Source organism: Dendropsophus ebraccatus, chromosome 4 (assembly GCF_027789765.1).
Source record: "Dendropsophus ebraccatus isolate aDenEbr1 chromosome 4, aDenEbr1.pat, whole genome shotgun sequence".
Lineage (NCBI taxonomy): Eukaryota > Metazoa > Chordata > Amphibia > Anura > Hylidae > Dendropsophus > Dendropsophus ebraccatus.
This window is the reverse complement of record NC_091457.1, coordinates 153,844,753-153,871,468: the sequence shown is the minus strand read 5'-3', so window position 1 is coordinate 153,871,468 and position 26,716 is coordinate 153,844,753. Positions and strand designations below refer to the sequence as shown.

Genomic DNA, 26,716 nt, shown 5'->3' with positions numbered 1-26,716 from the left:
GCACTGGGCCCTTTGTTTCCACTAAAGTGAATGGTAAATGCAGCAGGAGACGTCCTCAGCCTTTACTCGCTTGCCAGTCACTTTCAACAAAACAAATGGTTTTGAGTCATTCTAGATATTTAAAGACGAGACCTGGTGACATGGCTCTCACCTATCGGTCCCTGATAGTGTTAAGGCTTTGACCCTAGTGCAATTTTGATACAGAAACTGTTCAGTTTCACTTTAAAGGGAAACTATTGGCAGGTTAATAGTCTCTAACCAGCTGAAATGTCCCTATAGCACACGGGGCGTTGAGGATGGCGGTCAGTTTCTTACCTTCATCCTTGGCTTCATTTCTGTGCTAGTAGGAGTTTGATCACTATTTGGTGCACTGGAGGCGGGACTACTGATCCACTCCGCCCCCATCTGACCCACTCTGCTGATATTCATCTGAAAGGGGGAGGGCGGGGGCAGATCGCTTCACTTGGGGTGGTAGTCTCACTCCCAGTGTAGAAAGAAGCAATTGACGGCCCCATTCACAATGAATTTTGTTTCACATCGCTCATTTATAATTAATGGTATAAGAATGTTAAGAATTTTTTTGTTTCTTTCAGATGACGGACAGTAGGGGCCAGTAAATATGGGGAACATGGGCAACTACAGAGGGTGGTATAAGCTATGGAGACTACCTGCAAAGGGGGGATGTGTGCAGTATGAGGGAACGGCTGCAGAGGGAGATGTATACAGTATTGGGGTTCTTACTACAGAGGGGGGAGGAAGGTATATAGTATGGAGGCCTAACTACAGAGGGGGGAGGAAGGAATACAGTATGGAGGCCAAACTACAGAGGGAGGAGGAAGGTATACAGTATGGAGGCCTAACTACAGAGGGGGGAGGAAGGAATACAGTATGGAGGCCTAACTACAGAGGGGGGAGGAAGGTATACAGTATGGAGGCCTAACTACAGAGGGGGGGGAGGTATATAGTATGGGGGCCTAACTACACAGGGGGGGAGGAAGGTATACAGTATGGAGGCCTAACTGCAGAGGGGGCAGGAAGGTATACAGTATGGAGGCCTAACTACAGAGGGGGCAGGAAGGTATACAGTATGGAGGCCTAACTAAAGAGGGGGGGGGGGTGGAAGGTATACAGTATGGAGGCCTAACTACAGAGGGGGAGGAAGGTATACAGTATGGAGGCCTAACTACAGGGGAACTTACAGTATAGGAGCCTAACAACAGTGGGACATAAAGTCTGGCAGTGATCTACTGTATAAGGTGGGACTACAGTGTAAGGGGCATACCCTGTTTCTCCAAAAATAAGGCCTACCCTTATAAGACTTTGTCTTATTTCTGCAGAATGTAGTTTTAACTTAGACATTTATACATTGCAGTTACACAATCTCTGCATATGTTGTCATACACGGCAATGGCCAGAAGGGGAGAAAGACCAATTGTTTTTGAAGTACAGATTTTCTGATTTTGTTGGTATTTTTGGGAGCTGTGCCGACCCCCGAGATATCGGTACAGTGGAAACTCCTCATCACTGGTTATCTAGAATTTTAAGGAACATTTTGACCCCACATTTGTTTTCTAGACATGAGTGTGCAGTGGATGTTGCAAAGTACAATTTTTTTAATATATATATATATATATATATATATATATATATATATACAAATATATATGATGGTTGGTTGTGAATAAAAGAGATGCAGTGCTTCATCCTCAGTCCTTTATTGCCCACCAAGCTGTGCAGGGAATTTCACCATTCATTTGAATAGGGCTGTGATGCAGTTCTCTGTACAATCGGATGAACTGGGGCCAATGTGCAAGGTAAAATTGGTAAGGAGGGTGCAGCTCTGGTGGCCCCAGAAGTCAGACCTCCACAAATCTCATCTTTATGAGTTGGGAATGCCCTTTAAAGGGGTACTCCAGCAAAAAAAATTCTTTTAAGTCAACTGGTTTCAGAAAGTTATATAGGTTTGTAATTTACTTCTATTTAAATCTTCCAGTACTTATTAGCTGTTGTATGTCCTACAGGAAATGTTATTTTCTTTCCAGTCTGACACAGTGCTCTCTGCTGCCACCTCTGTCCATGTCAGGAACTGTCCAGAGCAGGAGAGGTTTTTATTGGGGATTTGCTACTGCTCTGGACAGTTCCTGACATGGACAGAGGTGTCAGCAGAGAGCAGTGTGTCAGACTGGAAAGAATACACCATTTCCTGCAGGATATACAGCAGCTGATAAGTATGGAAAGACTATGTGAAGATAAGTATGAGATTTTTAAATAGAAGTAAATTACAAATCTATATAACTTTCTGACACTAGTTGATGTAAAATGAAAATATTTTTGCTGGAGTACTCCTTTAAGGGACTATCAAGGACCAGAAAAGACATAGCTGTTCTCTTCCAGAAACAGTGCATTGTGTGTTGTATTTCAACTCACTTGTAATACCATACATAACCTGAGGACAGGTGTGACACTGTTTTTGAATTTTGTCATCATTTTTATTGGATGATTAACCCCTTCTCGTCAACAATCTGTATATATACATTCCTACTGTACATACCTCGTGCAGTAGGAATGTATATATATGTTCCTGCAGTGACGGGGCTTCCTGATGTGTGCGGGAGCGCTGCAGTGAGAGCGGTCCCACACACATCAGTGTGTCCGGGGCCAGAGGTAATGGGAGGCAGCTGCGATCCCGCAGCCGTGTCTCATTAACCCCTTAAACGCAGCGATCTATAGCGATCGCAGCGTTTAAGGTACTCAGTGACAGAACCACCATCTGTCACTGAGTGATCAGGACCCCCGCCACGCCGCAGGGATCTCGATCACTTGTGCCGACATGCGGGGGTAAGTCACTTACCTCTGTCTTGTCGGATCAGCGATCCATGTATAGAGTCTGCTCTCAGGCAGGCTCTATACATAGATCGCCGATAACACTGATCTATGCTATGCTTTGGCATAGCATAGATCAGTATATGCAATCTAATGATTGCATAATTTACAGTGAAAAAAAAAAAAGTTTAGTAAAAAAAAGTTTTTAAAAGTTTAATATACCCCCTTGCCCATTATAAAAATAAAAATATTTAAAAAAATAAAATAAATAAACATATTACATATCGTAGCGTGCGGAATAGTCCGATCTATTAAGATATTACAATATTGTTCCCGCACGGTGAACGGCGTAAACGAAAAAAAAAAAACACACACACACCAGGATTGCTGATTTTTTTATTATTATATATCAGAAAAAAAATTATAAAAAGTGATCAAAATTTTTCTGTTACACCAATGTGATATTAATAAAAACTAGAGATTATGGCGCAAGAAATGACACCCATCCAGCCCTGTAGGTGGAAAAATAAAAGCGCTCCGGCTCTTCATTTGACCCGGACTTTTGTGCATCAAAGGGCTCTGTCTTGAAGGGGTTAAACAATTCCTCAGGCTTCTACTATGAAATGTGGAACCAGGTGTGACCTGCAGGTATTATAATATATATAGAGCCAAGCAGTGATATCCAGGTAGCCGCCATGTAAACATTAGTCAATGGAGATTTCACCGCCTTGTATTTGCTCATAGGCCGCTCCGCTCCGAGAACCGATTGGCTCACGATACAGGACAATTGCCCGGATTTCTCAATTAATCTTTGTGGTTAATTATCGGCTTCACATTCTCTTTACAAACACAGAGTTAAAAGCCTTTCGCTATTTCAAGTGGAAAACCCGGAAAAAAAAAAAAAATTCTTATGGGCATATGGAGCAATTAGTGGCAGAGTATCAAAGCAAGCGGAGAGGGAATATGCAAAACAGGCCGGTGTCAACTTGTATCGTCTTCGTTAGGGATCTAACGAGAATATGCAAATGAGGCAGGGATGAGATGAGCCAGGGAAATAATTGAGCCGCTTATCTTACTTAACCCATTCAAGACCAGGGGTGACTGTAATAGAGAGATAACAGGTGGAATCCCACCTGGACCCCCCTGCTCTTCTATAGGTTATACTCACAGGCAGCTGTTTGCTTGCAGAAATTTCCATCGCATACACCTGAGTGTTTCCATGCTGCAGTCCCTGGAATAAATTACAGCCGGAAAACTTTTCTGCCATGTGTGAATTCATGCCAGTAAGGAGACAGAATGCATGTGAAGAGGATAGTTGGTGCAATCACCCAAATAATACTATTCAGCTATGGTTAGTATTAGTCACTATATTGTATCCCTTAGTGCAGCGTTCCCCTACTATAGAGAGATATCAGCAGTTTACATGCTTCTAAGCTGCTGATCACTGCCCAACTCCTTTGTTTCAGGGGAGATAAGCCACAATGAGAGCCCTTCTCATAGAGAATACAGGAACGCTTGGCCGTGCTGAAAATTCCTGTGTGTGGGAGGGCAGGCGAACAAGAGAAATAACTGATGACCAAATGATCGTTCAAGCATGAGGTATTGAAGGTGTGTGGCCACTTTAACAACTTAGGGACAGAGCCACTTTTCGTTTTTGCGTTTTCGTTTTTTCCTCCTTGTGTTTAAAAGGCCATAGCACTTGCACTTTTCCACCTAGAAACCCACATGAGCCCTTATTTTTTGCGTCACTAATTGTACTTTGCAATGACAGGCTGAATTTTTGCATAAAGTACACTGCAAAACCAGAAAAAAAATTTAAAGTGTGGTAAAATTGACAAAAAAAACGCATTTCTTTTATTTGGGGGGTATTTGTTTGTACGCCATTCGCCCTGGGGTAAAAATGAATTGGTGGCCTGTAAAAAAATTCAAACCATTGTTAACAAATATATGTCACTTAAACCGCTCCCTTCCCAGGCTTATAGCGCTTTTATCCTTTGGTCTATGGGGCTGTGTGAGGTGTCATTTTTTGCGCCATGATGTGTTCTTTCTATCGGTACCTTGATTGCGCATATGCGACTTTTTTATTACATTACATTACATATACAACGCTTTTTATTACATTTTTTTTTAGATTTGATGCGACCAAAAATGCGCAATTTTGCACTTTGGGATTTTTTTGCGCTGACGTCGTTTACCATACGAGATCAGGAATGTGATTAATTAATAGTTCGGGCGATTACGCATGCGGTGATACCAAACATGTTTGTTTATTTATTTATTTATTTACTTTTATTTAAAACATGGAAAAAAGGGGATGATTCAAACTTTGATTAGGGGAGGGAGCTTTTTACTAATAACAATACTTTTTTTTTTTTTTTTTTTTACACTTATACTAGAAGCCCCCCTGGGGTTAGGGTTATTCCCCCCTGGGGTTAAGGTTATTCCCCCCTGGGGTTAGGGTTATTCCCCCTGGGGTTAGGGTTATTCCCCCCTGGGGTTAGGGTTATTCCCCCTAGGGTTAGGGTTATTCCTCCTGGAGTTAGGGTTATTCCCCCCTGGGGTTAGGGTTATTCCCCCCTGGGGTTAGGGTTATTCCTCCTGGAGTTAGGGTTATTCCCCCCTGGGGTTAGGGTTATTCCCCCTGGGGTTAGGGTTATTCCCCCTGGGGTTAGGGTTATTCCCGCCTGGGGTTAGGGTTATTCCCGCCTGGGGTTAGGGTTATTCCCCCTGGGGTTAGGGTTATTCCCCCTGGGGTTAGGGTTATTCACCCCCCTGGGGTTAGGGTTATTCCCCCTGGGGTTAGGGTTATTCCCCTCTGGGGTTAGGGTTATTCCCCCTGGGGTTAGGGTTATTCCCCCTGGGATTAGGGTTATTTCTCCTGGGGTTAGGGTTATTCCCCCTGGGGGACTTCTAGTATAAGTATACTGATCTCTCATTGAGATCTTTGCTGTATACTTATACAGCAAAGATCAATGAGATCGGCACTCGGATGCTTTCAGCTGCTGCAGCAGAAAGCATCCGAGTGCCGAGCCGGGATTAGTGCCATTTTGGAGCTGACACCTGGCCGGAGCAAATGTGTGGATCCACCCCACTAGACACCAGGGAAGTGCTGCGTCCGGTAATCGGATGCAGCTGTCATTTTTGACAGCTGCATCTGATTACTGTATTAGGGGGCACGGTGATCGGACCGTGCCCGCTAATACCCGCGGCACCCGGGACCGCGGCGGTTAAGAGCAGGGTCGCCGTGCGGCCCCGCTCTGAACACCTCTTCCGGACGCATGGCGTACGGGTACATCATGTGTCCTTAAGAGGTTAAAGGGGTATTCCGCTCAAACATAACTTTTCGCATGTTGCTGCCCATTGTGAGACTAACAATTCCTTCAATACTTGTTATTATCTACTCAGTCTCCTTCTCCCAGTTCTCAGCTGCTGCTTTCTGATGAAGACACAAAAATCTGTGTGTGAGCTTTTCTCTCTGTCTCCCCCTCCTCCCACTTCCTTCTGAGATGGCTGAAACAAGTCCCTGGCAAGCTTTATCTGCAACATTGTAGCTTCTTTGTATAGCTGGGAGGGTTAATCACAGTGAGTTCATTAGTAACTTGAATAAGGGCTTATTTCCACAACTCGTTTCTTACGGATGTTACGCATGGGAAAGCCCTGTAGTGGAGATCCCCCCATGACGTGATGTAATAATATCATGCTGGGAGCGGGGAAACTGTTTGAATCTCTGCAGCACTGTAATCACCGAGCCATGCTACAACAGTGATATACAAGGGATGTACTACCTATACATGTCTATTGCTGGCATATAAAGTGTTTCTTGTATTTGTTTTTTTGTGTTATATATGTTATATGTGTAACACACTGTATCTATACTATCTGGGAACCAATAGGGGTCACTGCTGAGTTCTGTTTTTTTTTTTTACCTTTGTTTACATTATATATATGTTTGCATATAAACAGAAGGTCAATACAGAATTGTTTTGGATGATTGTTTATTGTCAACACGTGACCTCTGGGAGGCAGCTATAGAATGTTGGCGTATGCCATCAGGTTACATCTAAGTCCCCATATACATCAGCTTTTTTTCGTTTGTAATTGTGCACATAAAGTGAAGTGTTTACAGCCGTACTTGTTGCACTCACTGTAAAATGTTTCCTGTTTCCTGGTGTAAAATGTAAAAAGTTAACCATATGCAAATGTACTGCTTATTATTGTACATTCAATAGATTTAAATTTTGATTGTCTAGTCTAGCTTTACACAAAGGGCCCTATTCCACTGGACGATTATCGTTCAGATTATCGTTAAATCGTTCGAATCTAAACGATAATCGTTCGGTTGAAATGCAGTTAACGATTAACGACCGAACGAGAAATCGTTGATCGCTTTAAAAGACCTGGACCTATTTTTATCGTTGCTCGTTCGCAAATCGTTCGCGTTGAATAAGACATCGTTCGGTCGTTCGCAATAGATACGAATGCAATAGCGAATAAATAGCGAAGAAAAAACTATCGCAATTACGATCATAAGTAACGATTATCGTTCAATGGAAATGAGTGAACGTTTTCAGGTCTTTCGCAATAGTGGTCGTTTGAGATCGTTAATCGTTAATGATATGCAAACGATAATCGTTTGGTGGAATAGGGCCCTTAAAGCCTAAACAGTATTAGTAAATCCCGGACATGTGTTCCATATATGCTGCATACAGGTTTAGACTGGCCCAACGGGGACCTGGGGAATTTCACTGTGGGCCCTGAGTTGAAGTGGGCCCTTTCCACAGGTACAACCTGCATACTATGAAATTAGTGGACATAATGGTTGTAGTGACTTCCTGGCCCAGATGCTTGAGGGTCTGTAAAGACCCCTCCGCTACATAATCTTTATATCAGTGGACACTAGTATTGAGAATTTTTCTTGGATGGAGTTTTTTTTTTATTGCTAATGGTTGATTCTGGTTATAGCATAGTAATATGGATATGTAGCTACTTGTCCTTCCGGAAATGCATCTTGACGTTGACCTGACAAATCATTGGAAGAAGACGTCTTCATGCAACACCTGCACAGGAATTGTCGGTCTTAGATAGTAAAATAGGTTTATTTGGAAATTTTATTTGCCTAATGTCAACTTTTAACTGACCAAATGCGAAAAACAGCTGAGCAGATTTGCTAATCAGGAGTGTTTATTAAGTGTTTGAGACCAGGGGGAGTGGCTTATAGGAAAGGGAGGGCTTTAAATAAAGGGGCGTGGCTTAAAGGGTGCCACATGGCTCCAAAATTTTTGGCACAAGAATTGAATTTAAATTCAGCTAACCGAGAGGTAACATAAAGTTAGACAAACGTGTCTTGACGCCCCACATTTGGCATGTCTAGTCCAATACTAAGCTTGTCTGGAATAGCTCTCTATTGTCTCTGGTGACTGATGGGTGGACAGGTTCCCAATAAGCAGATGGCGTTTATAACTTGTACTTAAAATTCACGTGAACCTCCGGATTAACATTATATATGAAGTTCAAGAGTTCCTGCATGACATTCTCCTTGTACTTCAGGTAGCTGGCGTTATACACTTGTATCTTCTGGACTGTCTCCTCATCGATCTTTGTTGCCAGGTTTCCTTGGGATCCCATGATCTGAATTAAAAATACAAGAAACCGTGAGGTACAAATACTCTTTAAAGGGGTTGTATCATTATAAATCTAGGTCTAAACTAATGCATTATGTGAAATCACGTAAGTCCGAGTGGACTTACTAATCCTCCGTGTCCCTGCTATGTCATGATAACTTGTTGCCCGTGGTTACGACCCACTAGGGTAGGTCAGGCATGCTCAGTTCAACTGTATTATCCAGGGAATACTGGTAGTTGGGGGATTGTGGGGTAAATGTCTCACTGTTGGGTCACAATTCAGGGAGGAAACCAGGAAGTGATTAGATTCATGGGGGAGAAAAACAATACACACTGTTTTTCCCAGTGTTACTTACAGTCGTCTGTATACGTCGGAAATCGCTCTCTCTTTTGAGTTTGTACTGATCGACCTCTGCCGTCGCTTCTTCCTTGGCTTGCCTTAATCGCTTATTTTTTCCTGGATTGATAAAAAAAACATTTCAGTAACTGTTATAAAATCTAGATTTTTAGTATAACATGGAAGTGATGCTCGTGCTTTTAGTAATCCTCTATACTCTGGATCCTTTCTCATCTCTGATAAGAGTCCAGGGATCTGGGTGTCACTGGTCCTGTGTGTTAGGACCCTATTAGGGTGCATTTACACAGACAGATTTATCTGACAGATTTTTGAAGCCAAAGCCAGGAATGGATTTGAAGAGAGGAGAAATCTCAGTCTTTCCTTTATGGTTTGTTCTCTGTTTATAGTCTGTTTCTGGTTTTGGCTTCAAAAATCTGTCAGATAAATCTGTCTGTGTAAACAGAGTGATAATTGGCCAATTATCGCTCCATGTAATAGAGACCACGATCAACCGATGAAATGATCATCGTCTGATCATTGGTTTAAATTTGGACCTACAAATTGTTGGGCACCGACCACACATCGCTATGTGTAATGGCCATGCGTGGCTGACGACTGATGATAGCCTGGACACCTGACACCTTACCTCTCCCTGCCTTCTCCTCTGTGCTCCGCAGCTTCCCGTTCCCAGTGGCTGCAGCATCTAAGCAGCCTGTCAGCTGACAGGCCTCTAAGCCAATCACAGGCCGTGGCGGTCCCATCCTGTGATTGGCTGAGCGACCTGTCAGCTGACAGGCTGCTCAGACGCTTCTGCCGCCGGGACCGGGAAGCTGCGGAGCACAGGAAAGAAGACTGGGAGCGGGGAGAGGTAAAGTGTCAGATGTTTGGGCAAGGGCTGCAAAGATGTCCATGCAGCTCTTATTGCCTAATTATCGGGTTGTCTACTAGGTCCAGTAAACAAGCACTGATGTACCAGATAGGCGCTGGTTTACTAAAATAATCGAGCCATAGTCGGTCCGTGTAATAGGACCCTTAGGGGCTGATCACGTATGCAGTATGACACCCCTGCATACAGACATCTTTTCTGACAGACTCGTACAGAATTTAATAAGCAAATATTAGTAAAGTGACTATCTGACTGTATCCTGCTATACAGGCTCCATGCCAGTCTGTGCTGAGCCCCCGTCTTAGTTCACAGTAAGAAACAAATACCAATAAATGTGTTACTAAGGCCTCTATTATATTTTATTGCTTCCCATACAGAGACAGATACTTATGGATTGTTGTGGATTTCCACACTTTTCTACGATTTTTAGCCTGTGTATAACGTTACAGTGACTATGAAATGAAAATAGACCTAAATGTCTGCACTTCCCCTTTAAGTAACCCGGGCCTCTGCCTCACGTCACTCACATTTACTGTAAAGGCATAAATGTATAAGAAACCTCAAGCAGGAAGTGAAGTTATCGTCTTAATCTGGGAACTGTGCCCTGAAAACAAGCAACGCGTAGTGAAGACAACGTGACCGGTTTCTGTCTCTAAAATGTTCATAATGGTTTATACTGTCTTATTTCTTCACGGAAAGATAGAACGCACAACATGGAGGGTAGACACGAGGCATATGAGGGGTTACTGGCCTGGGTTTGTATGGAGTAAACAGTGCGGGCGGCCAGGGCTAGCCGGCTCCTGTATAATGTACAATAGGTGTTTATAGTAATAACAGGGCCGGCCCTGGGCACGTGCCAGAGCCAGGTATTGCAAGGACGGTCCTCCGGTGATGGGATCTTGTCCTCTGCCGTGTAGGGTCAAATCTTTACAAGTTTGGGTCCCATGATTGGTCGCGGGATCGTTTATGAGGCCTTTTACCTTCATCATGGCAGCCGCACATTCCCATTACATGGAAAGATCTACGGCCGACTAACAATTATTTACATGGCCGTACAGAAGATATGGTATCTCTTTCTATGGCCCTTTAATATAGGCCGATTATTGTCAGGGAGCGTTCCTGGCAAACAATAATTAAACCTTTAGGCTATGTTCACACTGGATAAAACAGCGTCCGTTGTTTGCAGTGCTCCTGTGGCCGATGCTGCCATATCGGCCTCAGGAACCTTATTTAAGGCCCATTCAAATCTGCCGGCAGTATGGGTGTTGCTGGAAAAGAATTAACCATTAATTTCCATGCACACTACGGCCAGCATGACAGCCAGACTTTGTATATGAGAACTGTTAATTATTTTCGGACGCTGTTTGGAAACGATGAGGGAGATTTATCAAACATGGTGTAAAGTGAAACTGGCTCAGTTGCCTCTAGCAACCAATCAGATTCCACCTTTCATTCCTCACAGACTCTTTGGAAAATGAAAGGTGGAATCTGATTGGTTGCTAGGGGCAACTGAGCCAGTTTCACTTTACACCATGTTAGATAAATCGTCCCCAAAAGGCTGCAAATAATTGACAGGTCAATTATTACCACAGCTGTATATAACAAAGGGCGTTGTCCAATACACTGTAAAAAACGGCCATTGTTTGCATTGATTTCAATGCGTCAGAATCTTACAGTGAGATTCGCTTTGTTGCCCATGGCAACCAATCACAGCTTAGCTTTCATATATTCATGAGCCCTGGGAAAATGAAAGCTCTGCTGTGATTGGTTGCTATGGAAACAAAGGATATTCTTACTATAAGGCAACGCCATAAATCGCCCCCTATGCTGGCATTGAGGTCAATGGGGCCTGAGTGTGTATGTATATGTATATATATATATATATATATATATATATATATATATATATATATACATCCTATTTTGACAGGTTACAGATGTATACGTGTCATAGAAGGCACAATTGTGGCATTAATCTAGGATTACAAAAACGTGCCTGCAATACCACACACAAACTGAGGACAAGAGTGACGCTGTCTCTGCAAGAAAACAATCTTTTTTGACTTTCAACTTTCCTATTGACGTCAATGGGAAACAGTTCCAAAAATCTATGTTTTTTCCACAAATCCAGCAAATTTTTTAGTTAAACATGGCTGATCAATTTCCTGCGAAAAAAAAGCTCCCAAAGCATGGGAATAAGAGCTCGCTCACATGCATGACGCTTTAACCTGCTGCACATCTTCCATGCAGAAATCTACATGGATGTATTTCCTACATGGACTTTAAAGGGGCAATTGGGAGAACAAAAAATAGTTTTCAAATCATCTGGTGTCAGAAAATTAGATAGATGGGTAGATTACTTTTATTTTAAAAAAATAAATGAATAAACAAAATCCTTCCAGTACTTATCAGCAGCTGTATGTTCTGCAGGAAGTGGTGTATTCTTTCCAGTCTGACACAGCGCTCTCTGCTGCCACCTCTGTCCATGTCAGGAACTGTCCAGAGCAGGAGAGGTTTTCTGTGAGGAGTTGCTACTGCTCTGGACAGTTCCTGACATCTCAAAAAAATCTCAAGTATTCCAGTACTTATCAGCTGCTGTATGTCCTGCAGGAAGTGGTTTATTCTCTCCAGTCTGGAGAGCAGCAGAGGTTTTCTATGGGGATTTGCTGCTGCTCTGGACAGTTCCTGACATGGACAGAGATGGCAGCAGAGAGCACTGTGTCAGACTGGAAAGAATACACCCCTTCCTGTAGGTCATACAGCAGCTGATAAGTACTGGAAGTCTTCATTTGCTTAAAGAGGATGTACCATCAGGTACATCCTCTTTAATCTGACCCAGGGATAGAACGGCGCCGATATGGGGAAGCCGGTGCCGCGGTCCGTTTTTTGAATCGTGGCCTGGTTCCCATGTACGGCGCTGTTCTATCAACGGGTCGGAGCTGAAGCACTGGAGGCGGGCCGGCCCACCCCCAAGTGGGAGGGAATTCCCTCCCCTCTATGACGCGGCTTCGTTAGAATCAATGGAGCTGCGTCATACAGGGGCGGGGGATTCCTCCACTGGGGGCGTCCGGCCCACCTCCTGTGCTTCAGCTCCGACCGTGGACCCGTGACGGCGCCGTTCTATTTCTTGGTCAGATTAAAGAGGATGTACCTGATGGTAAATCCTCTTTAAACAGAAGAAATGTATAAATCTGTATAACTTTTTGACACCAGTTGCCTTAAAGACTTTTTTTTCCCTCCAGAATACCCCTTTAAGGAAAGAAAAATCCCCTTGGATACTTCATCGCACATTTGCATTAGATTCTCCTGCAGGACTTTGACCTGTAACTTCCTATTTCATAGCTGAGAATCTTATGTCCAAAGTCACCATCCAGCCCTGACCTTAGAGCGCACCTCTAGGTATAAGAAAGCAGCAGGAGACGTCAGAAGCCACCTCTCAATCCACTTCATAAGCCTTTGCTACTGTGGTTCTACATGGGCCTCTTCCATTATCATAGAGGTAAAAGGTGTCTGCCCTCTTATACAGCTCCCACTGATGTGAATAGGATATACAGATCAGACCCTTTACCAGTGCTGTAGAGCTGCAGTAAGTGCGGATGGGGCCGGGTAGTTACGCTCTAAAGAGACAGGATGCTGAAGGTTTATGAAGTGTATTGAGAAGAGGCTTCTGATGTCTACTGCTACTCTCCTTACTGACTATTACAACAGGAGGTTCATTCCTTAAAGGGGTACTCTGGTGAAAATCTTTTTCTTTCAAATCAACTGGTTTCAGAAAGATATAGATTTGTAATATACTTCTATTTAAAAATCTCCAGTCTTCCAGTACTTATTAGCTGCTGTATGTCCTGCATGGTGTATTCTTTCCAGTCTGACATAGTGCTATCTGTCCATGTCAGGAAATGTCCAGAGCAGTAGCAAATCCCCATAGAAATCCTCTCCTGCTCTGGACAGTTCCTGACATGGACAGAGGTGGCAGCAGAGAGCACTGTGTCAGACTGGAGAGAATACACTACTTCCTGCAGTTCATACAGCAGCTAATAAGTACTGGAAAACTAGAGATTTTTAAATAGAAGTAAATAACAAATCTATATAACTTTCTGAAACCAGTTGATGTGAAAGACTTTCGCTGGAGTACCCCTTTAAAGACCCTAAAATGCTAAGTCTAGTAAACATGGCTGCTCAAATTCTTCTTCTTCTCCTCCACATTGTTATAAATTCCATTATCCATGCCATGGACTGACAAACATGGACAATTTACAGCTCATACAGGAGGTATAACTCAGCTTTCCCGTAGTCCTGAATAAGTCATTGCAGCAATGCGCAGGCAGGGAGGGTATCACCGTATAAAGAAGCCAGACTGTCTATGGAGGAGTCGAGGTTGGGATGAAACTTTTATGAGACCTGTGAAGTCAGGCCTATGGGTTGTCATGCCGCAGTCTGAGTTCTTATTCACCTCGATATAAAGTCTCTGTCGCTTGACATGATCACAACCTCTGTATTTGTCCTTTAAATTATTAAGGACATAAAGCAACTTTTACTCAACAATTCTATCTAGTGTTTCTTAGAGGGAGCCGTCACATTGAACATGATGTCAGATCAGTGGACGGAATGTTATAGAGCGGGAGGAGCTGACATAGAGTGGGAAGAGATTCTGTATAGCTTGTATTTTGGTCCAGTGGGCGGTCCTGAATAGTGACTGACAGGCTTCCTTGTACGTAACTGTCAGTCACTAATCAGAACCACACATTGGACTCCTAAGCCCAGAATAAATAACTATATGGGTAGCTTCACAGATCCACAGCGGATTTCACATTTGCAAGTGCTGCCGTGCACTGATTGGCTGATGGGGACTGTTGGGAGCCGAGAGACTCACATGCAGCCGTGGTGCCGAGCAGATAACGTATGCTCCGGGCGATGGGGGGTTAAAGGGGCCGGGTTACATACTCGCCGCGGAATGAAAATTCCGCTGCGGGTATGTAACCCCTCCCAACTTCACACTACATGGATATGCAGGGGATTTCACGGCAAACTCGCAGCGTGAAATCCACTGTGAATCCGGTACTTGTGAAGGCACCCTTAATATATACACTCACAGGCCACTTTATTAGGTACACCTGTCCAACTGCACGTTACCACTTAATTTCTAATCAGCCAATCACATGTCGGCAACTCAGTGCATTTAGGCATGTAGACATGGTCAAGACAATCTCCTGCAGTTCAAACCGAGCATCAGTATGGGGAAGAAAGATGATTTGAGGGCCTTTGAACATGGCATGGTTGTTGGTGCCAGAAGGGCTGGTCTGAGTATTTCAGAAACTGCTGATCTACTGGGATTTTCACGCACAACCATCTCTAGGGTTTACAGAGAATGGTCCGAAAAAGAAAAAACATCCAGTGAGCGGCCGTTCTGTGGGCGGAAATGCCTTGTTGATGCCAGAGGTCAGAGGAGAATGGGCAGATTGGTTCGAGCTGATAGAAAGGCAACAGTGACTCAAATAGCCGACCGTTACAACCAAGGTAGGCAGAAGAGCATCTCTGAACGCACAGTACGTCGAACTTTGAGGCAGATGGGCTACAGCAGCAGAAGACCACACCGGGGGCCACTCCGCTCAGCTAAGAACAGGAAACTGAGGCTACAATTTGCACAAGCTCATCGAAATTGGACAGTAGAAGATTGGAAAAACGTTGCCTGGTCTGATGAGTCTCGACATTCGGATGGTAGGGTCAGAATTTGGCGTCAACAACATGAAAGCATGGATTCATCCTGCCTTGTATCAACGGTTCAGGCTGGTGGTGGTGGTGTCATGGTGTGGGGAATATTTTCTTGGCACTCTTTGGGCCCCTTGGTATCAATTGAGCATCGTTGCAACGCCACAGCCTACCTGAGTATTGTTGCTGACCATGTCCATCCCTTTATGACCACAATGTACCCAACATCTGATGGCTACTTTCAGCAGGATAATGCGCCATGTCATAAAGCTAGAATCATCTCAGACTGGTTTCTTGAACATGACAATGAGTTCACTGTACTCCAATGGCCTCCACAGTCACCAGATCTCAATCCAATAGAGCATCTCTGGGATGTGGTGGAACGGGAGATTCGCATCATGGATGTGCAGCCGACAAATCTGTGGCAACTGTGTGATGCCATCATGTCAATATGGACCAAAATCTCTGAGGAAGCTTCCAGCACCTTGTTGTATCTATGCCACCAAGAATTGAGGCAGTTCTGAAGGCAAAAGGGGGTCCAACCCGTTACTAGCATGGTGTACCTAATAAAGTGGCCGGTGAGTGTATGTATATAATATATATATATATATATATATATAAAGTTGTACATTTTGATACCTGCATCATCATGTGTCCAAGGGGGCGTAATAACCTGCAGCATCATATGTTCTAGTGGGAGTAATAACCTGCATCATATGTTCTATGGGGAGTAATAACCTGCAGTATCATATGTCATTGGGGGAGTAATATTCTGCAGCATTATATGTATTAGGGGGAGTAATAACCTGCAGCATCATATGTCCTAGGGGGAGTAATATCCTGCAGCTTCATATATATTAGGGGGAGTAATATTCTGCAGTATCATATATAATGGGGGAGTAATAACCTGCATCATCATATGTAATGGGGGAGTAATAACCTGCAGCATTATATATAATAGGGGGAGTAATATTCTGCAGTATCATATATAATAGGGGGAGTAATAACCTGCAGCATCATATGTATTAGGGTGCGTAATATCCTGCAGCATCATATATATTAGGAGGAGTAATAACCTGAAGCATCATATGTATTAGGGGGAATAATGACCTGCAGCATCATATGTATTAGGGGGAATAATGACCTGCAGCATCATATGTCCTGGGGGAGTAATAACCTGCAGCATCATATGTCCTGGGGGAGTAATAACCTGCAGCATCATATGTCCTGGGGGAGTAATTACAAGCAGCTTCATAAGTATTAGGGGGAGTAATATACTGCAGCATCATATGTATTAGGGGGAGTAATATCCTGCAGTATCCTATATATTAGGGTGAGTAATATCCTGCAGTATCCTATATATTAGAGGGAGTAATATCCTGCAGTATCATATATATATAATAGGGGGAGTAATATCCTGCAGCATCATATATAATAGGGGAGAGTAATATTCTGCAGCATCATATGTATTAGGGGGAGTAATATCCTGCAGCATCATATGTATTAGGGTGAGTAATATCCTGCAGTATCATATATAATAGGGGGAGTAAAATCCTGCAGTATCCTATATAATAGGGGCAGTAATATTCTGCAGCATCATATGTATTAGGGGGAGTAATATCCTGCAGCATCATATGTCCTTGGGGGACACATCATGGCTGCACTGTTGTACATGTCATGTGACCCACTATTCCTCTATGGACCCCTGTGGACGGACGGACGGGCGGCCCCATCCAGCAGACAGCCATGTGTGCGCCTCCATGGTGGGGTGATCTCCCGCTTATGATTAGACACATACTGGCCGTCCATACAATCGTCTCCGGAATAAATCAGCCTCCGGGAGAGGTGCTGGACATATTGCTCTCTATACTACCTTTATGATCTTACAGAAAACCCTATAAAGTTTTTGTGAGTTTCTGATCAAAGCGGCTGATCATGGTCGGGTTTCTTTGATTTTCCCTCCCTTTGTTTGTCTATCATTTCCAGATGCATTCATCTTAACACGTTTCTGACCGGGGGGACGGTGAACACAAAGGGGCTCCCAGATGCCGCCATCCAGGTATTTCTGAACTTAGGCCGGAACCAATGCAGGAACACATGTGGAGGATTAAACTTCTCCAGGGAGATGGCGGTGTCATTACTGATATCTATAGAGCGTAATGTATTTATCTGCACCTTTGAAGCCATGTGTAAGACCAGGGATGGGGAACCTGTGGCCCTCCAGTGGTTGCAAAACTACAATTCCCATCATGCCTGATGGGAATTGTAGTTTTGCAACCACTGGAGGGTCGCAGTTTCCCCATCATTGTGTTAGACCCCTAGGTGCTCTTGGCTTTATCAATCGGCCCCTGTGTGGTTCGGTAATAACCTGCAGCATCATATGTCCTAGGGGGAGTAATATCCTGCAGTATCATATGTCCTAGGAGGAGTAATATCCTGCAGTATCATATGTCCTAGGAGGAGTAATATCCTGCAGTATCATATGTCCTAGGATGAGTAAAAACCTACAGCATCATATGTCCTAGGGGGAGTAATATCCTGCAGTATCATATGTCCTAGGAGGAGTAATATCCTGCAGTATCATATGTCCTAGGAGGAGTAATATCCTGCAGTATCATATGTCCTAGGATGAGTAAAAACCTACAGCATCATATGTATTAGGGGGAGTAATACCTGCAGCATCATATGTCCTAGGGGAAGTAATAACCTGCAACATCAAAAGTCCTAGACGGAGAAATATTCTGCAGAATCATATGTCTTAGGAGGAGTATTATCCTGCAGCATCATATTAACTAGGAGGAGTAATATCCTGCAGCATCATATGTCCTAGGAGGAGTAATATCCTGCAGCATCATATGTCCTAGGGGGAGTAATAACCTGCAGCATCATATGTCCTGGCAGGAGTAATAACCTGCAGCATCATATGTCCTAGGAGGAGTAATAACCTGCAGCATCATATATCCTAGGAGGAGTAATATCCTGCATCAACATATGTATTAGGGGGAGTAATAACCTGCAGCATCATATGTATTAGGGGGAGTAATAACCTGCAGAATCATATGTCCTAGGGGGAGTAATAACCTGTAGCATCATATATCCTAGGAGGAGTAATAACCTGCAGCATCATATGTCCTTGGGAGTAATAACCTGCAGCATCATATATCCTAGGAGGAGTAATATCCTGCAGCAACCTATGTATTAGGGGGAGTAATAACCTGCAGAATCATATGTATTAGGGGGAGTAATAACCAGCAACATCAAATGTTCCAAAGGGAGAAATATTCTGCAGCATCATATATCCTTGGGGGGAGTAATATCCTGCAACATCATATGTCCTAGGGGGGAGTAATAACCTGCAGCATCATATGTATTAGGGGGAGTAATAACCTGCAGCATCATATGTGCTAGGGGGAGTAATAACCTGCAGCATCATATGTGCTAGGGGGAGTAATAACCTGCAGAATCATATGTCCTTGGGGGGAGTAATATTCTGCAGCATCATATGTGCTAGGAGGAGTAATAACCTGCAGTATTATATGTCCTAGGGGGAGTAATATCCTGCAGTATCATATATCCTAGGAGGAGTAATATCCTGCAGCAACATATGTATTAGGGGGAGTAATAACCTGCAGTATCATATATCCTAGGGGGAGTAATAACCTGCAGCATCATATATCCTAGGAGGAGTAATATCCTGCAGCAACATATGTATTAGGGGTAGTAATAACCTGCAGCATCATATCTATTAGGGAGGGTAATAACCTGCAGAATCATATGTTCTAGAGGGAGAAATATTCTGCAGCATCATATATCTTAGGGGGAGTAATATCCTGCAACATCATATGTCCTAGGGGGAGTAATAACCTGCAGCATCATATGTCCTAGGGGGAGTAATAACCTGCAGAATCATATGTATTAGGGGAGTAATATCCTGCAGCATCATATGTATTAGGGGGAGTAATATCCTGCAGCATCACATGTATTAGGGGAGTAATATCCTGCAGCATCATATGTATTAGGGGGAGTAATATCCTGCAGCATCACATGTATTAGGGGGAGTAATATCTTCTGTGTTAGTTCAGGTGTTGCTGCCGCATTATGGGCCGTGTAGGGAAGGCCGAGCATTAGAAGAACAGAGAACCCAACACCTGCAGCAAGTATTCCCTGAATGGGTTAAATGAAATATAATGATACAAGATGCATAAGAAAAAGTTAAAAACTAAAACAATAACTTACTCTTTTTGGCCTCTTCCAGCTTGTCCTTTGCTCTCTTCTCGGCCTGTAAGAGTTGCTGGATCCCCTGGGACTGGCTGGCCATGGTGTCCTCCTGTACAGTCAGTAATGCTGCCCCGCCAGTAACGCTCCGCGCCTCTTATACCCCTGCTGTTTGCTGTCATAACACGCAGTAGCTGCCGGTAGAACCGGATGGAGCAGCTGCAGCCCGGTTATACCGGCTACTGAGGACTGTTTGTAGACAGTCCGTGTATATACACTATATACACCTCTCACAGCTCAGGACAAGATGGACAAGGACAACACGGGCAAGGAGACACTAGGAATAAGGGAAAAGGAGTATAAGAACGACTATTAATCACCTGTAATCCAGTCTGACAGATACCAAACTAACATCAAGAATAGAACGTTCACATTATCCATTCCTAAATAATCTATAGAGTTTAAAGGGGTACTCCAGTGATTTTTTATTTATTTCAAATCAACTGGTCTTAGAAAGTTATATAGATTTGTAATTTACTTCTATTTAAAAATCTACAGTCTTCCAGTACGTATCAGCTGCTATATGTCCTGCAGGAAGTGCAGTCGGACATAGTGCTCTCTGCTGCCACCTCTGTCCATGTCAGGAATTGTCCAATGCAATAGCAAATCCCCATAGAAAATCTCTCCTGCTCTGGACAGTTCCTGATATGGACAGAGGTGGCAGCAGAGAGCACTGTGTCAGGGTATGTGCACACTGAGTAAATAGGACGGCAAGTCCATTGCGTAATCCGACGCTCGCACCCGCTCACAGACAGCGGCGCGCGCGTCTCCGCCCGTGCCATAGACTCCATTCTATGCACGGTTGGATTCCTTCCTCCGCCCAAAGAATGAACTCGATCTATGGCACGGGCGGAGACGCGTGCGCCCGCTGCTGTCCATGAGCGGGTGCGAGCGTCGGATTACGCGATGGACTTGCCGTCCTATTTACTCAGTGTGCACATACCCTTATGGTACTTTTACACGGAGCGATAATTCGCCCGATCGCACGATTAACGATTTTGAATGAACAATGTTTTTTTTATAACGATCAGCGTTTAGACGGAATGATACATCGTACGGAAAAATCGATATGCGATCTCTTAACACATAGGGGAAATCGTTGAAAGACTGTTTACACGGAACGACCTGCAAATTTTTGGCGAACGATGAACGACGATTTGAGAATATGTTGAAAGATCAAAATAAACGATTTTTCGCTCGTCGCTTGATCGTTCGCTGCGTTTACACAGTACGATTATCGTTCGAATTCGATCGTTATGGTGCAAAAAAATCGTTCCGTGTAAAACCACCATTAGACTGGAAAGAATACTCGTGCCGGACATACAGCAGCTGACAAGTACTGGAAGACTTGAGGTTTTAAAATAGAAGTAAATTACAAATCTATATAACTTTCCGACACCAATTGATTTAAACGGAAAAATTTTTATTTGCCGGAGTACCCCTTTAACTATATGCAAATAAAGAATGTTGAAATAACAGTTCATATTGACTCATGGTTTTAATCCAGCTTTATATTATCAGGTATTGATTACCAGGAGCCAATCCTCTCTAGGTCTGGATTAACATTATCTGAAACTTCTGGCACCTGAAGACAAGTGCGGGGCGTCTGGGTCTCCCACCCTGAGCCCAATGTACCGGATCTCCTGTCTGCAGATGGAAGGTGTGTGATTGTTTCCTTGAGATGTTCTCAGACGCTGTATACAGTATATTACACTGCAGGCCGGCCCAGCAGGAGAGAGGCCATAGACACCAATACAAGAAGAGAATGCAAAACCAACAGCCTGGGAAGGTCTAATTACAGAGAAGATGGTAAACATGGATCCCGAGAAGAGACCGAGCTCACCTGTCAATCAACAAGACGAGACTGAAAGAGAAATGTAAATGTATATTCTATAGGGAGCAAAAGGATCGGTAAATACACTACAGAGACCGATTATAATAATGTGATAGAGGAAATAATATTATAGTGTTACTGCTGGCTGATCATATCCCTGACTGATATATATATATATACAGCGTGTATATTACTACTCTTAGGCTAGGTTCACACTGCGTTTTCAGCATCCGTTTAACGGATCCGTTTTTTTTTTAACGTCCAGAAAAATAGGGTCAGCAACGTTTTTTTGTCCGTTTTGGTCCGTCAAAAAAAACGGATCCGTTTTTTTTAATAATGAAGTCAATGGAAAAACGGATGCACACAAATGAATCCGTTTTTTGCAATCCGTTTTTCATGCGTTTTTTGCAAAAAACGGATGCGTTAAACGGATGCTGAAAACACAGTGTGAACCTAGCCTTACTAAGACTTGCCTATATTTCAGATCACCTCTCATAGCATATGAGGGGATAACAGCCCTGTTCTTCCTGTGTGAAAATTGTGTGTGTTTCACTTTAAATTAATTGGTTATCTGTTTATTGAGTCCTCTCTGTTGCCCCATACACGTATATGCGCTTGTGTTTTTTGTCGTTCACCACAAAAGTTTTTCTTTTAAATCAACTGGTGCCAGAAAGTGCTAGAGATTTGCAATTTACTTCTATTAAAAAAAAAAAAAAAATCTCCAGTCTTCCAGCTGGTGTATGTCCTGCAGGAAGTGGTGTATTCTTTCCAGTCTGACACAGTGCTCTCTGCTGCCACCTCTGTCCATGTCAGGATTTGCTGCAGCTTTCCACTTGCCTATATCCGAGCAATAATTTTAGGCTCCATAAAGTTATATCTTAAAGGGGTACTCCATTGGAAATCTTTTTCTTTTAAATCAGCTGGTTTCAGAAAGTTATATATATTTGTAAATTACTTCTATTTAAAAATCTTAAGTCTTCCAGTACTTATCAGCTGCTGTATGTCCTGCAGGAAGTGGTGTATTCTTTCCAGTCCGACACAGTGCTCTCTGCTGCCACTTCTGTCCATGTCAGGAACTGTCCAGAGCAGCGTAGATTCCCTTTGTAACTAATAGGACGGATTCGGATGCAGATTCCATGTCTCTGGCTATGAGTTGGATGGTAGTGGTTACAGGCTTCTCCTTCAGAGCAGGAAAGCAGCTGCGGACAATTGATTTGCTCTTCCTTGTATCAGTGATATTCTTGCTTTGCTACGGACGTCGCAGCAGGTAAGTCCTGTACCGTATGATCCGACATTACATCTGTACACCCCTGACATTCAAAAACCAAACGCATCACAGGGTCAGAGAGTCCGGAGCCGACCGCAAACAAAGACCAGGAAGAATTTCTTTGCAGAAAAAGAATGGCAGGAGTAAATCAATATTTCATCCAGCGGAGCTGAGCAGGAAGCTGGCTGCTCTTCACATCGCATTTCATCACAAGGACTTTTAACTCTTTCATTGCGGCGCACAGTGACAAAAAGGTAAAAATGTAAAAAAAAACAAAAAACTGCAGTGCAGATTCCATTCATTACATTTTATAACAGATATGTAAAAAATTGCATGAAATACTTTGACTGTGATGGAGTCACCTCTAGGTGGCGCTGTAGATAGTAGAAAGAGGTATGTCACAGCATGGGATGTCTGGGAGGGTACGAAAGGTAGTGAGGGAATTGTGTCACAATGTTATTACTGACCTAAAGGGTCCAAGGAAGGGCAGCTGGGGACCGCAGATAGGGTCATGGGTCAGGGTGATGTGCATGGGAAGCTAAGGCCGGCTGATGTCTTGATGCCACATTACTCACATAAACAACATTATAATAAATACTGTATATGTGAGACTTTGTATACAAAAAAACATGGCCACTTTCTTCCAGAGACAACAGCGCTCTAGTCTCCTGTTTGGGTGCCGTTTGCAATTAAGCTCTATTCATTTTAATGGAATGAAGTTACAAAACCTGCACCCAAACTGGAGACAAGAGCGGTGCTGTTGTGGAACCGGTAGCCTGCGGGGGACTTTAGGGTCACTTGTCACGGTAGCCTGGACTGGTGTTAGACCCATCCCGGACTGTTGGCACCGCCGTAGCACAGAAATAGAGAATAACTGTGGGTGCTTAAAGCGTACACCAGAGTCCACTGCATTTGGCCAAAATAGAATACTTTACTGTGTTAACAGTACATGTGATGAAACAGTACAAATCTTTACAGAGAACTCAGGTGCTGACGGTTAAGATAGAACCAGTGCTTGTAGTAGTAGGTTCTTTGTAGTAGAGAGAAAGAGGAGAAGAGTTGCCAGAGGGGCCCTGCCCAATGTAGTAATGTGCTCTGCTGGAACAGTTGAAGTAGTAGAAGAGGTGAAAGAGAATACTCGTACTCACGGATGACTGTTCTAGTTTTCAACTTCTTTATGCTCCCTAGTTGCGGGCTACGTGTCCTAGGTGGTTAGTACAAGCCCCAGTTGTCAGTTATCTGGGTGTAGCAGACTCCTGGGATGGATTATTCAGTCGTCTTGCATTGCGCAGTGGGATACGTAGACGTATTGTAGCTTTGTCCCACTGGGGTCAGTTTCTTTTGCTTCAGGTAACTACCCTGCATGTTTTTGAGAGGTTCCTGGTGTGGGCAAGGTGAATCCCCGTCTGGCTTCTGTCCCCTTTGTAGAGCTTAGCACTGCATAGCTTAGTAGGTGCTTGCTTAAAGGGGTACTCCGGCGGGGGGGCACTTTTTTGATGGGACCGGGGAGGGGGTGGCTGAGGAAAAAGACGTCCACTCACCTCACCGGTTCCAGCAGTGGGTGCCGCATCGCGGCGCTCCGGTCCCCGATTCCCGTCCGCTTCCTGGTGTCTGACGCCGCCCGAGACGCTACGTCTCAGGTCCGCTCAGCCAGTCAGTGAAGGAGGCGGGATCCGTGTCAAGTCCGCTCAGATCCCGCCTCCTTCACTGAATGGCTGAGCGGACCTGAGATGTAGCGTCTCAGGCGGCGTCAGGAACCAGGAAGCGACCGGGCACCGGAGCGCCGCGATGCGGGACCTGCCGCTGGAACCGGGGAGGTGAGTGGAAATCTTTTTCCTCAGCCACCCCCTCTACGGGCCCATCAAAAAAGTGCCCCCCCGCCGGAGTACCCCTTTAAAGAAGGAAAGTTGACAGGTTGCCAAAGCCAGGCCCTGTCTTAACTTCTTCAGAGACCTTTCACTAGCTTCCTCACACACTAAGAACCAGGTCTAGACTAACTACTTCCTCCCATCAAGAACTAACTCCTCCTACAGCGGTCATGTTAACACTTCTGTGATTGGTGGGGCTGAGTGTGTGTGAGAAAGAGAAGATGGGATAGGACAGAGAAAGCACCGGCACCTGTGACTGGTCAATAGATAACATGCAACACAAAACAGTTAACCCTTCTACTTCTTTAGCTGTGCATAGTACAGGATAAAACAGTAGTGACACCTAGTGGGGAAAATACAACAGCACACCATCTCCCACCTGTGTGAACCTGAGGGAGTTACTTACTCAGGTGCAAAGAGACAGAACCCAGTGCTGGGACACCACGCTGTCTCTGGAAGAAAGTGGCCATGTTTTTGTAGCACTGGATAGCTCCTTTAACATGTTGTCTCTCTTTGTAGAAGGAATATAGTGAAGTAAGAGGCTGTATATATGGGGCGGCAGTCATTATACATGAGACCTTATGAGGGAGGCTCATCTGGGAGACACCCACCTACACCCGGTGTAAACTCTCTATCATTAGGTCACATCAACAGGAAGCTTTGCAATACTTTACAAAACCTATGTGTAACCTGATACTAAAGCTCCTGCTAAGGTCTGCAGTGGATGTGTTAAAGGAAGGTGGGCGAGGGTGCAAGATGATAGTACTAAGTATATATATATATATATATATATACACACAGTGGTGCATTGGATTATGAGCATAATTCTTTCCGGGACCGTGCTTGTAATCCAAATCCACTCTTAAACCAAAGCAAATTTTCCCATAAGAAATCATTGAAATGCAGATAATTGGTTCCACACCCCAAAAATAATGATTTTTTTATTCTGAATAACATGTAAAACAAATGAAACAAACATTTATAAACAGCAGAATATGTGATATTATCAGTTACTGTACAGTATAGCAATCAGCACGTGGTGTATAATGTAGAGTAAGTGCATAAACCTGATAACACAGCCGCAGTTTGTAGATACAGGATGGAGGTGCAGATCCCCATAATGCAGCAGCGTAGTACAACAGGCTAGAATAGAGAAGCAGGGCTGCTGTCAGAGGTCTGTGTGGTCACATGACAGCAATGGGGGAGCGGGCTGGCATTGACTAATCAGGACTCACAGAGACTGCAGGGAGCATGAAGGAATGAGCAGGACATATGTGGGCACATACATGCAGCGCTCTCTGTCCAGGGAGAGAGGGGTTACAGCTATGAAGAGATTACCTCCACAGTCCTGTCCCCTGATGTAAGCCCCAGCCTGAAGTGGATCTGCTATGATTTGGAAGGTGAGGGAGACTTCCTGGGTCAGAGTATAGGGCTGTAGACCCCGCTATGCAGACCATGCCCCTCCCCCACTCCCCCTCCCACCCAGTACAGGGAGCTCTTACAGCAAAGCAATGCTCTTAAACCAAGTCACAATTTTTAAAAACTGTGAGCTCTTAAACCAAAACGCTCTTAAACCAAGTTACTCTTAAACCAAGGTACCACTGTATGTATATATATATATATATATATATATATATATATATATATGCAAGAAAACTACATGAGAACATACCAATACAATACAATATAAAGCATTGTGTAGATGAAAGTGACATGTACACTCAGCTCAGCAGAATGTGAATGAGTGTAGTAAAGTGCTGCCAGGGACCTGCATTTCTGCAGGACCAGATATTACAGTTGCTGTGCATCAGCTGCCATACACATTACACTAAAGTCGTCAGAAACCATCAATTTTAAATATAAAACTGATGTGTATGAGGGGGAGACAAGGATCAGACATGTTGGATTGTATTCTGGCAAAATGTTTATTCTTTCAAATCCATTGGTGTCAGAAAGTTATACAGATTTGTAAACTACTATTTAAAAATCTCAAGTATTCCAGTACTTATCAGCTGCTATATGTCCTGCAGGAAGTGGTGTATTCTTTCCAGTCTGACACAGTGCTTTCTGCTGCCACCTCTGTCCATATCAGGAAG

The 26,716-nt window shown here is 43.8% G+C and overlaps 1 protein-coding gene across 2 annotated transcripts; it reads right to left on the bottom strand.

The window, feature by feature from the left end:
• Positions 1-7,986: 7,986 nt before the first annotated feature.
• On the bottom strand, positions 7,987-25,115 carry ATP6V1G3 (ATPase H+ transporting V1 subunit G3). 2 transcript variants are annotated; one of them, XM_069967496.1, is made up of 4 exons: positions 25,027-25,115; positions 19,613-19,928; positions 8,801-8,901; positions 7,987-8,451 (listed from the first exon to the last, which is right to left on the bottom strand). In XM_069967496.1, exons 2-4 carry the CDS (start codon positions 19,692-19,694, stop codon positions 8,278-8,280), a joined length of 357 nt encoding a protein of 118 aa, XP_069823597.1. In that variant the 5' UTR covers positions 19,695-19,928; positions 25,027-25,115; the 3' UTR covers positions 7,987-8,277. The 2 variants fall into 2 exon arrangements, with proteins under 2 accessions (XP_069823597.1, XP_069823598.1); XM_069967497.1 differs by lacking the exons at positions 19,613-19,928; positions 25,027-25,115 and adding an exon at positions 10,648-11,053.
• Positions 25,116-26,716: the final 1,601 nt, after the last annotated feature.

What these genes read in the sequence shown, in the direction of transcription:
- ATP6V1G3 (XM_069967496.1), bottom strand. Translation starts at nt 19,694, where the DNA reads ATGGCCAGCCAGTCCCAGGGGATCCAGCAACTCTTACAGGCCGAGAAG. An exon ending in GCTGGAAGAGGCCAAAAAGA is followed by an intron (nt 8,902 to 19,612) that starts GTAAGTTATTGT and finishes TTATCAATCCAG; the next exon opens with GAAAAAATAAGCGATTAAGG. An exon ending in TCCGACGTATACAGACGACT is followed by an intron (nt 8,452 to 8,800) that starts GTAAGTAACACT and finishes TTTTTAATTCAG; the next exon opens with ATCATGGGATCCCAAGGAAA.